Here is a 12,946-nt window from a genome sequence, read left to right on the forward strand (position 1 = left end):
AGGGATTTTGAATCCTCTTCTGAAACAGGTTTCCAGAATGGCCATTACAATTCCAAATTCTCTCAAAAGTTGACTTATTTTTACTTGTTCAATTTTAGACCAGGAATTTTGGGGGAGTTGAAGCGAAGCAAAGCTTGCTGGGAAGCTCGGCAAGAGAGTAGACAAAAGCAGCAGATTTGGGTTCGGCTGCTGGCATGTTTAATTATTTAATTAGTTTCTCTTAAAGAGGCAGTAAAGTATTTCTAATTTTGTTTAGAAGCCTCAAAAGATTAGAACAGACTCCTCATTGTTGCAGCTGGCTTTTCCAATTGCATACATCAGTTTGGGTGAACTGAAATTGGCCTGTTTAAGTATATCAATTTTTATAAAACTTTATCTTAGTTTTACTAACTCTTATACTTTTAATTAGAATTTACATTAGAATTCCATTAACAAGTTTTGGTATTGCAACATTGTGTAGGGGAAGCATTCCCAGTTAGGCATAACATTTATTCCCAAAGCAAATATCCAGGCAAAGTTGACATAACCTCTTTGTATAATATTAGCTTAAACACGTTAATCTTTATAGTCTTGTTAACCCTAGCAGCCTAACTATTGGCCCAAACAGTTGTTGGTCAGGTTTCTCTCTCTGATTTCTGCCTCCTGACCTTGTAAGTGTTTCAAACTGGGGTAAATACAACAGGTTTGTTTGATGTCCTTTAATGTTGGGGAGCCATTACGGGGGTCCCTTTAGCCAATCCAACCTTAGGCAATGTTTTACTAAAACCTTGTTTTAACTTTATTTATATCTGTTCCATTTATCCCATTTTTCTTTTAATAACTAGCTAAAGATTTTTTTCCCATTGGGATGAGTCCTGTGACTCTTCCCTTTCCAATTTCTCTTTGTTAATTTAATATTTTCTCTAGCATCTGTAAGACTACGAGAAGCTGAGACCCCAAGTTTGATTAAGTTCTTAAGACTAGTCATTATAGTTTCCTTTTAATTTGGTCTTTTCATAAGTACCAATAAAACAGCTGTTTATCATGAGAGCTCTCTAAAAAGTTTCCCAACTTAAGGATCCATTGTGTGGCCTTTTTTTTCCCTCTGGAGTCTAAAGAATATTGTGGACACGTGGTGTTACGAAAGAAAATCATCCCTCTTTAGACATTGTCTTATAGCTATAGGTCGACCATCAGCCAAAGTTTTTCCCAAGGGGCTCTTAGGTGGAATAGATGCAGCACCTCCCATGTTAACACTTTTAAAAGGAAAGACAGACAAACAACAACAAATAACAAACAAGTGCACTTTCCCCAAAACCCTCAGCCACAAAAGGAAGCCAAAACAAAGACCAAAAACCAAAGTGCTTCCAGTCCCAGCTTAGTCTGTGTGCTATACTCGGGGGGCGCCCAACAAATGAAGATCCACCATGCAGATCTTCCCAGATGAGCAAGGATAAAGGACCTCAGTTGTGCACACCCGGGGGACTTACCAAAATTTGGCCCAGGTGTCACGACTTCAAAACAAATGGAGCCCAGAGGGCTGCCGGGTACCCATTATTTCCAGCTAGTCCTGCTGGAAAAGGTTAACACAAGGACAAAAACAAAAACTACCAGCTACTTACAAGAGACGTCTTCCTAAGCCCTGAACCTAGTTTCTTCCACCACCAAAGCAAAAGCACAGAGGGCCAATGACGTCTGGTCAGCAGCCTGTCGCTTGGGGCTGTCCCTGAGACAAGGGGCTCAGGGAGCTGCAGGACAGCTTCCAAGAGAGGCCTTTAGCCAGAGGCCAGTGTGCCACAGGTGAGACGTCTGCATGGGACATGGTCCCATCTGGGTCGCCAAATTGATATCGAACCTCAAGTGAGTTCGCTCACCTGTTGCACAGCAAGCCAATCTCTGACACCAGCTGTAGTGGAAGAAAGTAGGAATTTTATTGCACAGTGCTGAGCAAGGAGAGAAGGCAGCTAACACTGAAATCCAAATTCCCCAAAAAGCTAAAAGGAAGGGTTTTTATTTGAGGTTTTAGGTAGGGGAGGGGGAGCATATGGCCTTGCTGGTCAGAGCTTTCCCACCAGCCTGTGTTTGGCCTTGAGACCCTTGCAGAGAGGAGAGAGCCTGTGACCTTGCTGGTCAGCAGCTTTCCCACCAGCCTGTATCTCTTTGTGGGGAAGAGATAGTGAATCCAGGTGCTTGTCCTTGGTGGTGTCTGTCTCCATGGAGGATAGTGGATTCTGGAGCCGGGAAGCCAGGGAGCAAGCAGTGAATGAGTGTTTTGGTTTTAACCTCATATATGCTGGGTTTAATGTAGGGAAACTGATATCAGGGTCGGTATCATATGGATGCCTGAGACCCATACCCTGGGATTCTGATTTGGTTGGACCAAGGTCATTTTTGGCCATTTGATTTTTAAATACTCCAGAGGTGATTCTGCTGTGCTGACAGAATTGACATCTGCTGTAATAACAGCAGCAACACTTACTGAGCACTTAGGCTGTGCCAGCTGTTTACATACAAGAAGTCACCAAATTGTCTGTGAGATACATGCTGTTTTATGCCCAATTCACAGATGAGAAAACTAAGCACAGAGAAGTTAATGACCCCAGGTCACATAATGAGTCAGTAGGAGGGCCAGGATCTGAACCCAGGCCGGCTGACTCCAGAGCTTTGCTCAAATAGGATAAAAAAGCTTGGTGTTTTCTTTTATTATTTGCTTGGAAAATGATATGAAATTAAATTAACTAGCTTTTCTCAAAGGACATAATCTATAATCTTTTTTGATCTCTAGACCTTGAAAGCCTCACACAGGATTTTTTTGAAAGGTGTGTGCTTAAAATGTTAAATTACAGGAAAAAGTTATTTGTTTTAAAGTTATTTTCTTCTGCTTCCTGAGCCAGCCCAGCATGCTTTTTTTGGCTTGTGTTCTTTCTACTGCTACCAGTGGAAGAACAGAAAGGTGACATCATTTGATTTTTTCCCCCCTGCTGAGTCAATGAAACAATAAAATAAAATATATTTCTAGTTCAGGAATTCCTTTACTGACACTTAAAAAACCTCTAGTTTTCAGTCATATATGTGGTATCTGTTAATAACAGAAACATTTAAAATTGCTTATAAAGAATAAGAAAAAAAAGAAAAATCATCCATACTGTCACCATCCACAGGTGAAAGGTTAATATCCCTTCAGAAGACTTCTTTTGGTACAGATTTTAAGTCTTTATTTCATTGGAGATAAAAACTAGACATATTAATATTATTTACGATATTCGTGTATTTTCAGTTTGGATTACTCACTGATGGTAGAAATCCAGCAAAATTTGATCAGTTCTGATCCTGTCCCTTGGTCTCCAGTTGTGTGATGACTTTTATTTTCTGAGACTGGTGAGGTACAGGCCTGTGACCAGGGTTCCTCGTGGCCTTTTTAGTTGCACGTGGTACCCGGATGTCCTGGGAAACTTGCTAAAGGGGAGGAAGGGACCTGATAGAAGTAATAAAAGACTTCAGGGACATGTACTTGGATAGCTGATTTCAAAGCTTTTCCTGATCTAAAACTGTGACAATGTTAATTTAACAAATTTTTTTAATTTTGAGAACTTTGTGTTTTTATGAATGTCAGGAAGCTTTTGTGGAATTTCTGTTTTGTACATGAAGCTTTACTAAAATGGTTCCTGCTAAGAGCAGCAGTGACTTCCTTTTGTTAAATCCAGCCACACTTTTCAGTCCACGGTTTACTTTCCCTCTTGGCCACATTTGATGCTTTGACTTCTTCCAAAAATTCACTCTCCCCTGGGCTTCGGGATCGCTCTTTGGTGGGTTTCCATCTCTCTCTTCAGCAGGGCCTTCCCAGGCTTCTTTACAGGTTTCTCTCTACCACTCCTCCTTGAGTGTTGAGTCCTCAAGCTTCTGACTTCAGCACGTACTCTCCTTACTCTACCCACTTCTCCTAAATCAGTTTCTCCACTTTATTGTTCATCTTTTATGTGATGGCGAGCCAAACCTGCATCTCCTGGCTAGATGTCTCTCCTAATTTCTGGACCCATATATCCAGGTGCCTAGAGGGGGTCTCCATATGAATGATTTACAGGCACCCCAAGTGTAAGATGTTCTAAAGCATAAGTCATCTCTCCTTGACCAATCTTCTTCCTTATCCTGTATTTCTAGTCTCAGTGATGGTATAGTTACCTAAACAAAAAATCTCAGTGTTTTTCTTAACTTCCACTTGTCTCTCATTCCCCTTGTTTAACCATTTTAAAAATTTTTATTTTCTCCCTCCTTACTGTATCTCAGAATGATCTGATCCTATTTATCTTCCCCTATCACTGTCTAATTTTTGATGGTTTAGTTTATAAATGTATTTTAGCAAAGGGCTATCTCTCCCAAACTGTGTTCCACAGAGTGTTAGTTCCACAAGTTGTTCAATGCTATTTGACAAAAAAAAATCAGGGTTCCATGGCCAAATAAGTTTGAGAAATGTTGCATACACAGTTCCTATCTTGGCAATTCACAATGAACATGAAGCACTAAGAAATCCTGCCAAAAAGCAACTTGTTTGTTTAACGTAGCATTCCCAGTAGTCTCTCCCAACTTGTTGTGGAAAAACTTTAAATATCTTGCTTCCATTGTATATTTTGGGACATGCTTATGTAGGATATGAGATATGGAACACACTCATTTTTCAACCAACCAGTCAGTTTTCTGTCAACACTTGTGGAGTAGTCTCTCCCTTCCCTGCTTGTTCCTGGGGCTTCCTTTTATCGTATATTAAATTCCTAAATAGCTTGGGATTCGTTTTAGAGTTGATAGTTGGCTTATTTATTTTTCTGAGATAGGGCATCTGTCAGTTTTTTTGAGGGAGGCCCATTTGAGTGCAGAATAAATCATTTAATAGCTAAAGCCATGCCTTGGTACATCTGAGTGTCAAGAGTGAGCGCTCTAGCAATAAAATTGAAGCCAAGTGAGTCATCAGTCATGGAGTCGATTGAAGAAATTTTTGCATCAAGTATAAAATCAGACTTGAAGGGGTATTTGAAGGTTTTTTTAGTAATTAGCTACATTATTAGCAGTTTAAGTGAGCAAGGGCTGTATTCCCCCCACCCCTCTTTCCCAATCGATGAAAGTGATGGTATTTAGCAACCCAAGTTTCATCAAGACTCAATTTTGAGTCAGATGCACCTGGAAACTTGTCCATACTTATTCCCTTTTTATTGCTCTGGCTTCATGAGGCAATTTGGTAAAATTACACCTGAACTACTTAAGATTGTAAGATTAATCACATTTTATCTTGAGTTGCAATTTTTAGTTGACCTAATTCTCCTGGCCTGGAATGAGCCGTGATAGGTGAATTTCTTTTTACACGGTTGTGAGGCTAATACATTTTTTTGCTCAAAATATCAGATTGGTTAGCCCACATTTTGGACACTAGAACTCACACTTTAGATACTTAGATGATACAAAGGTCTCTTTCAATTCTATGATTGTATGATGCAGTATATTTGGAAATGTCTCAGTTTTCTTGGGGAAAGCAGAAAGTTAAGAAATAGCAAAAATAAACCTTTTTATATATAAAAGAATGTCTGGATGGAGAAACTCTAAAATGTTATTAGTGGGTATAGATGGATGGTGGAACTTTGCTTGGTGTCTTCTGTCCTCCAGATCTACTCTGCACCCTGTGCGGGGCCCTGGAGAATGACCAGTATGGACTATATCCATGGGCTTGCTCCCTTTCCCTCTGGTTTCTGGATGGGTTCAGCCAATGGAGAGCCCCAGGAGACTGGAGAGAGGAAGGAGTGTGGTGTTTGGGTATGGATTCTCCTGGCCTCTTAGTTGCAGAATTGCCTTGTGCTGGTTGAATCCCTCAACTGAAGGTCATAGCTCCTCTCCAGGAGGGCTTCTCCATGTAACCCTCTCCTGGGTTCTGAGAACCGCTACCTCCCTTTTCCCTTGGAGGTCTAGGGTAGTAACAGCCTCACTGTTTCTAGCCCCATCATTATTCCTGGTGATTTCCCTTTACCCTTCCTGAAGATAGTAGTGATCATTGCCCAAATAGTCCACTGTCAACATTAAGATCTAGGTGCTCACTTAAAGAAGTACTGGTTGCTGTCAGTTATCTCTTGGCTAAGAGGCTGGGCACTTACATCTTGTTTTTCTCTTAGATCCAAGAGTTGAAGACTGGCTCCTCATGTCCTCGCCTCTGCCACAAACCATCATCCTGGTACTCTATGTCTATTTTGTCACTTCTCTGGGACCAAAGCTCATGGAGAATCGAAAGCCCTTTGACCTCAAGAAAGTGATGATAACGTACAATTTTTTCATAGTACTCTTTTCTGTGTATCTGTGTTATGAGGCAAGTGTCTTCAGTATTCCTAATGGGAGAATTTTGCTTGGGTCTTCCTGTTTATCTGTCATGTTTCTTGTTGTGACTGTAAGGGTAACTCTTCGAGATTTAAGGAATTTTAGAAACTTGCCTCACTAGAGCAGGTATTTGCCAAAAAGTTGTTATGGGTAGATCAGATATTGAACTCCTTAGAGGCCCTCTGTATAGTCTTCCTCACAGGTAGTGAGAAAAGTTAACATTAAGCCAAGGACTTGCATGTAGCTACCTTAATAGGTGATTGAATGAATCCATAAATGTTAGTTTTGAGGAAACTCATGCTGAGAGAAATTAAGTAACTTACTAAAAGTAGCATAGTTGGTAAGTGGAGGACTGATATTTGAATCCAGGTCTGTCTGACATCAGAGCTCATCCTGACTCTGTAATGAGTTGCTATCATCACGGTCAAGACCTTTGGTTTCTGCGTGCTCTGATGAGCTAGAAGGTGAAGTTTTGGTTGGTTTAGCTGGGTTTTATGGGGACAGAGAACTTAGACTCATACAAAGCAGTAGGTGAGGGAACCTGTACCTTAAATGTCAGAAAGAGAGATGGGGATCTTCCAGGACCCAAAAGCAGACTCATGGATCCTTGTTCTCCCCCTCTGCTATTAACATGCCTCAGCCACCCTCACTTACCTGCTTTTCTGGGGTTCCTTGCTTCTTTTCCAATACTGGCTGGCTTCCTCATCTTCTGCTCCTTATTTACTTCATCTACAGCACAGCCTGCGCTTCCTCCTACCTGGGTCTTGCTAGGGCCCAGTGTGGCCCCCTGGCCTCTCTTGACACCGTAGCCTCTGCTTATGTGCCCTTCCAATCTGATTCCTGCCATGAGTCCACCTGATCCAACACCTTAAGTCTGCTCTGGCATCGTTTCTCACAGGGCTCCCTGAAGTCTGGACTTACTTTGATGCCTTATATGTCTTCTACTTTATTTCCAAAGTTAACTCACAAGCCACTTTTACTGTCCTTTCTGGAGAATGAGTAACTGAAAGGGAAGGAGTAATAGAGATGGGGAGCAGAGAAAATGCATGCTCTTAGCACGTTCCCAGACATAGGATATAGCCTACTGTAGGACAGTGTTAAGAGCAGACTTAGAAGCCAGGATACCAGGGGCTAGTTAGTCTCAGTTATGCTACTAACTAGCTGCCTGATTTTGAGCAAGTCACTTAACCTCTTTGGGCCTCCATTCTCTAAAGTCAAGATCGAACCAAATTTTCTCTCAAGTCCCTTCAGGCTCTGGTGTTCTTAGGTTCTGTGTCTGAGTCTGTCATTGATTGTGATGTCCCCAAATATATGTCTCAGGCTTGGAAAGAATCCAGTTATAACCAGTCAGTTTTAGTTCCTATTTTAGCAATTATAATATAAAAGAAGGTTTGAAAATATCTGAATTTGAAAGTTTCTATCTCCCGTTAACTGCTAATACTTGAGTTCCTTGTATGCCAGTTTTGGGGTTTATTACCTGCCAAGTATACATTATTACTCTTTCTTATTGCTAGCCTGAAATATAAACACATATGTCAAAAGCTCCACTGACTGTTGGAATGTTCTTTAGACTTCGATCAAGAAAGCATTAAGTTCCACACTTGTTTAAACAGACTTTTGCCAGCTGAGCAGCATGTCCTCTCCAGGACACGTGGTTTATTGGGTGGAGCACGATTGCATTTGGTATTCAGAGTAAACCTCTTCACCAGGGATGTCAGGGTAAACATGAACAAGGAGAAAGGGAAGTACATCAGACCAAGGGAATCCACAGTGATGGTTTGAATGTGCTAGTTCCTTGGCACCAGTCGGACACTAGAGAGACCAATGAAGACCCCACAGAAGGCCAAGTCACACAGCTTCTCCTTTTCAGTGCAGTGCTTGTTGGGGGTGGGGTGAAGTGGAAAACCAGTCATCCCAGTTTAAGAAAGTGGGCTGAGGGTATTACTTGCATCAGTCAGAAGTGAGTCTGAGCACCAGAGAATATGAGGATGCTCGCTGACAGATAAGGACTTTGTAAAACAGAATTAGCTATTTCTGGGCCATGTCGCCTTATTCCTTTGAGAAAATTTATTGACTTGTTTTTGAAAGATATTTTTCTCACCCATGAAATATATGTTATACTTTTCTGAATCTTAATTTTCATGATTTCCCAACTTACCAAGTTAATAGTGTGATTAAATTATATTACAAATCAAGGTAGGAGCTAGTATCAGAAAAGGGTGGTATGTTTCTAAACACGACAGTCTAAATATGGTTATTCTTTCTCCTTTGCTTCTTTTCTTTTCACCATTAAAATATCGTACTGATAATGCCTCATGAACTTTTGCTTTTAGAAGTTAATTTATTTTAAAGTTGTCATTTTAGCTTTAATAGTAGTTAAAAATAGAAATTGAAAATGTACTTCAATGGCAGAAAATGACAGAAGCATTATAGCGAGAAAGAAGACCTTCTCAGGAAGATGTTGGCACTTGTGAGACTGGGAAGTCAGAGAAGAGAAGAATTGATCATATTGTCAGAACTCTAAATTAAGCCAAACATTTAATATATGCTTTAATTTAAAGTTAGAGCCCTTAGTTTTTCATGTTCAGATGTTGTTTTAAAAGCAGAGCTTCCCACTGTCACACTGAAAGAATGTCAATGTAATCTTTGAATCATGGCTCAGACTTATTAACAATAGGCTTTTTCTTCTCACCACTAGTCTAAGGTCACTTGGTGGGTGTGTTGGAATTAAGGCTTGCCAGATTGTACTCTTATTGTTAAGATTTTCCTTGCTTACTTGTCATGTGAATCCAAAGCAAAACTAATATCTGAGTCTTGTGTTTAGTGAATCTTGATTTTAATAGGCACAGATTACCACTTCACATTACACCCACTAGCCAAGGACAGTAAAAATCCAGTTGTTGCAGCCATCTTATGAGTACATTGAGCAATTTTGGTTTACCCATTTATTTACTGACTAATTGGGAAGATTGGAAATCACTAGAAAAGAGCGAATTTGGACCTGATTATTCTCTTTAGAGTACACCAACATGTGCACAGGCATATATAGATATACATGTATGTACATATACTGCTATATATCTACCGGTACTCGCTGTTTAAGCAAAACACTCCCAGTGTTTTATTCTCCATTATAGTAGAATAATCATCCCAAGAAATGGACATTTTAGTTCAAACACAGTTTATATAAATAGTATATGAGTTTACGATTTTGAAAACTTTTGTTGCTTTGATATCGAGCAAGCTCCTAGTTTGTAATTGTTCTAGCCTGTCTTTCCCTCTGAATGTGACCGCTGACTCAGCTGAGAATGCAATGAAGAGATGCAATCAAAACTACCTTTGTTGTAACTATTGAGCAAATGCTTCCTTCTTTAATATGCATGTGTTGTCTTGCAGTTTGTGATGTCTGGCTGGGGTACAGGTTATTCATTACGATGTGAAATTGTTGACTATTCATGGTCACCTACAGCTTTGAGGGTAAGTTTCCCTTTGGAAAAACTTGGAACTCAAAATCAAGGTTAAAACTTTTTGGACTCTATTTGTGACACTTAATGTGAACTCAGAGTGAGTAAATGACTCAGTTATCAGAAAATATGTATTGAGAGAAAAAAGCTAAAAATTACCAGAAAAAAATCAAAGAAAGTCAGGTGTGTAGTTTCGTGTGAAATGAAAATTGGTGCTTTTCTTTTTGAATTTCCTGAATTTAAAAATAAATCTATATCTGGTTTCCTCAAATAATTAAAACTAGAATTACCATATGATCCAGCAATTCCACTTCTGGGTATATCCCTAAAAGATGTGAAAGTGGGGGACTTGAAGAGATAATTGTTTACCCATATTCATAGCAGCGTTATTCACAATAGCCACAAAGTGGAGGCAACCCAAGTGTCCATTGATGGATAAATAGATAAACAAAATGTGGTATATATACATACAATGGGAAATTATCTAGACTTAACAAGGAAGTAAATTCTGACATATGCTACAGCGTGAATGAGGCTTGAAGACGTTACGATAAATCAAGTAATCCAGGCACAAAAGGGCAAACACTGCATGATTTTATCATATGAGGTACCTGGAGTAGTCAGATTTAGAAACAGAAACCAAAATGGTGGTTGCCAAGGGTTGGGGGGAGGGGAGTCGGGGTTATTTGTTTAATGGGTACAGAGTCTCAGTTTTTCAAGATTAAAAGAGTTTTATAGATGGATGGTGGTAATGGTTGCACAACAGTGTAAATGTCCTTAGTGCCACTGAACTGTATACTTAAAAATAGTTAACACGGGGGCCTGGCCCTGTGGCCTAGTGGTTAAGTTTGGCATGCTCCTTTTTGGCAGCCCAAGTTCAGTTCCCAGGCATGGACCTACACCACTCGTTGGCAGCCATGCTGACCCACATACAAAATAGAGGACAATTGGCACAGATGTTAGCTTAGGTACATCTTCCTCAAGCAAAAAAAAAAAAAAATAGAGGAAAATTGGCACAGACGTTAGCTCAGGTGAATCTTCCACAAGCAAAAAGAGATTGGCAACAGATGTTAGCTTAGGGCAAATCTTCCTCAGCAAAAAAAAAAAAGTTAATTTGGCAAATTTTATGTTATGTGTATGGTGCCAAAATTTTAAAAAATAAAATTTTCTTCCATGTAAAAAAATAAATAAATAAATTCATATGTATCTGTGTTTCTGCAGATGGCACGCACCTGCTGGCTTTATTACTTCTCCAAATTTATCGAGCTGTTAGATACTGTGAGTATGTAGTCACCACATTTGGTAAATGTTTGACGTTTCAATGAGAGCAATAAACTGCTAGAATTCTGTTGTCTAGTAACTTTGGTTATCTCTCCTCCTCAGGCAGACCTAATATTATCTTTTACTTTTTATTATCAGTAACTTTCGAGACTAGATAGAATAAGCTTATTTTTCAGTCTTTTGCAAACTCCATGAGGTTTTTCTTGTATATCTACTGCCTGATTAAGATAAACCTGTGACTGTCATATATATTACAAAACTGTACATCTTTCTGCAGATTTATGATAATTGTTTTGTGAGGCAAGTTCAGGAAGCAAAGAGCAGAGGAAAATTGACCTTTGGTTATTCATACTGTATCATCCATACTCCTTTAAGAGGATAAATGCTGAGCCAGCCCTGACGGCCTGGTGGTTAAAGTTTGGCATGCTCTGCTTCGTTGACCCAGGTTCAGTTCTTGGTTGCAAAGCCACACTGCTCATCTGTCAGTAGCCGTGCTATGGCAGCAGCTCACATAGAACTAGAAGGACTTGCAACTGGAGTATAAAACTATTTACTAGAGCTTTGGGGAGGCAAGAAAAAGAAAAAAAAGAAAAGAGAGGACAATTGGCAACAGATGTTAGCTCAGGGTAAATCTTCCCCAGCAAAAAAAAAAGAAGATAAATACTTCAAAATTCATAAACTTATACTAGAATGTTAAATCACCCCTGGGATATCAGTAATTTGGGTAATATCAAAACTGTCTCCAGCTGCCTTTCTGAAGTCTGTCCTTACTGGCTCCTTTCCTGCAGACCAACTCTGAATTTAGGTGCCTGGGCCCTGGGAAAGCAAATGCTGCGAATTAGGGTCCATGATGAGAGGAGAAAGCCATGTGCCTTTGTTTCCAGAGTAGTTTCAGAAAGTTGGGTATTTATTGTATCTTTGTGGCATGTGGATCTTAGTTATCTGGAACCAGTCCTAGGTCTAAGACTAACAAGTGTATTCTCTGTTTAGAAAATATACCACTACATTTCTTGTAGCAAATCTCAACATGCTTCACCCTCTCAGCTGAATAATCGCATAATGTTAGAATTGGAAAGGGCTTTAGTGAGCATAGAATCCAGTGGTTCTCAAATTTAGCATGCGTTAGAATCACATAGAGGGCTTGTTAAAAACACAGATGACTTGGGCTAGCCCCAGTAGCCTGGTGGTTAAGTTTGGCATGCTCCACTTTGGCGGCCTGGGTTCAGTCCCCAGGAGTGGAACTACACCACTCATCAGTGGCCATGCTGTGGTGGTGGCTCACATACAAAAAGAGGAAGATTGGCAACAGATGTTAGCTCAGGGTAAATCTTCCTTAGCAAAAAGAGGAAGACTGGCAACAGATGTTAGCTCAGGGTGAATCTTCCTCAGCAGACAAACAAACAAACAAAACCACACATGACTTTATCTTACCCCAAGAGTTCCTGATTCAGCAGGTCTTAGGTGGAGCTGAAGAATTTGCATTCCTAGCCACTTCTCAGGTGATATTATTACTGTTGGTCTAGAGGCCACATTTTGAGATCCCCTTTTGTGGTCAAGTGGTTCTCAACCCTCATGGTCCAGTAGACTTAATGCATTAGAAAACAAAAAACCTAGGTCCCACCCCAAGAGATTTGATGCCACATGATCTGGAGTAGAGAGCAGGCATGGCTATTTTTCAAAAGTTTCTTTCAAGTGATATCAGCATCATGGTGGAGCAAGCTCTCCCCTTAGACTCTCCCCGCTAAGATACAATGGAAAGGACATTCATATACCAACAGAGGACACTCATGCAACAAAAATGACATCTGAGAGATCCATGCAGCTATACACCTGGAGGTGAAGATGCTGGACCCCCAGAGGAAGTGGCAGGAGAT

General features: G+C 40.1%; 1 protein-coding gene across 5 annotated transcripts in view; it reads left to right on the forward strand.

The window, feature by feature from the left end:
- Nucleotides 1-12,946, forward strand: part of ELOVL7 (ELOVL fatty acid elongase 7) — an 85,229-nt gene that overhangs the window by 55,983 nt on the left and 16,300 nt on the right. For 3 of the 5 annotated variants that reach the window (XM_070587520.1, XM_070587521.1, XM_070587522.1), the window contains exons 3-5: nucleotides 6,129-6,319; nucleotides 9,724-9,804; nucleotides 11,013-11,069. In XM_070587520.1, the coding sequence (XP_070443621.1) occupies nucleotides 6,129-6,319; nucleotides 9,724-9,804; nucleotides 11,013-11,069 (329 nt within the window). The remainder of the gene's footprint in view (nucleotides 1-6,128; nucleotides 6,320-9,723; nucleotides 9,805-11,012; nucleotides 11,070-12,946) is intronic. The other 2 variants (XM_070587525.1, XM_070587524.1) reach the window with 1 other exon arrangement.

This window comes from Equus przewalskii, chromosome 20, assembly GCF_037783145.1.
Source record: "Equus przewalskii isolate Varuska chromosome 20, EquPr2, whole genome shotgun sequence".
Classification (NCBI taxonomy): domain Eukaryota; kingdom Metazoa; phylum Chordata; class Mammalia; order Perissodactyla; family Equidae; genus Equus; species Equus przewalskii.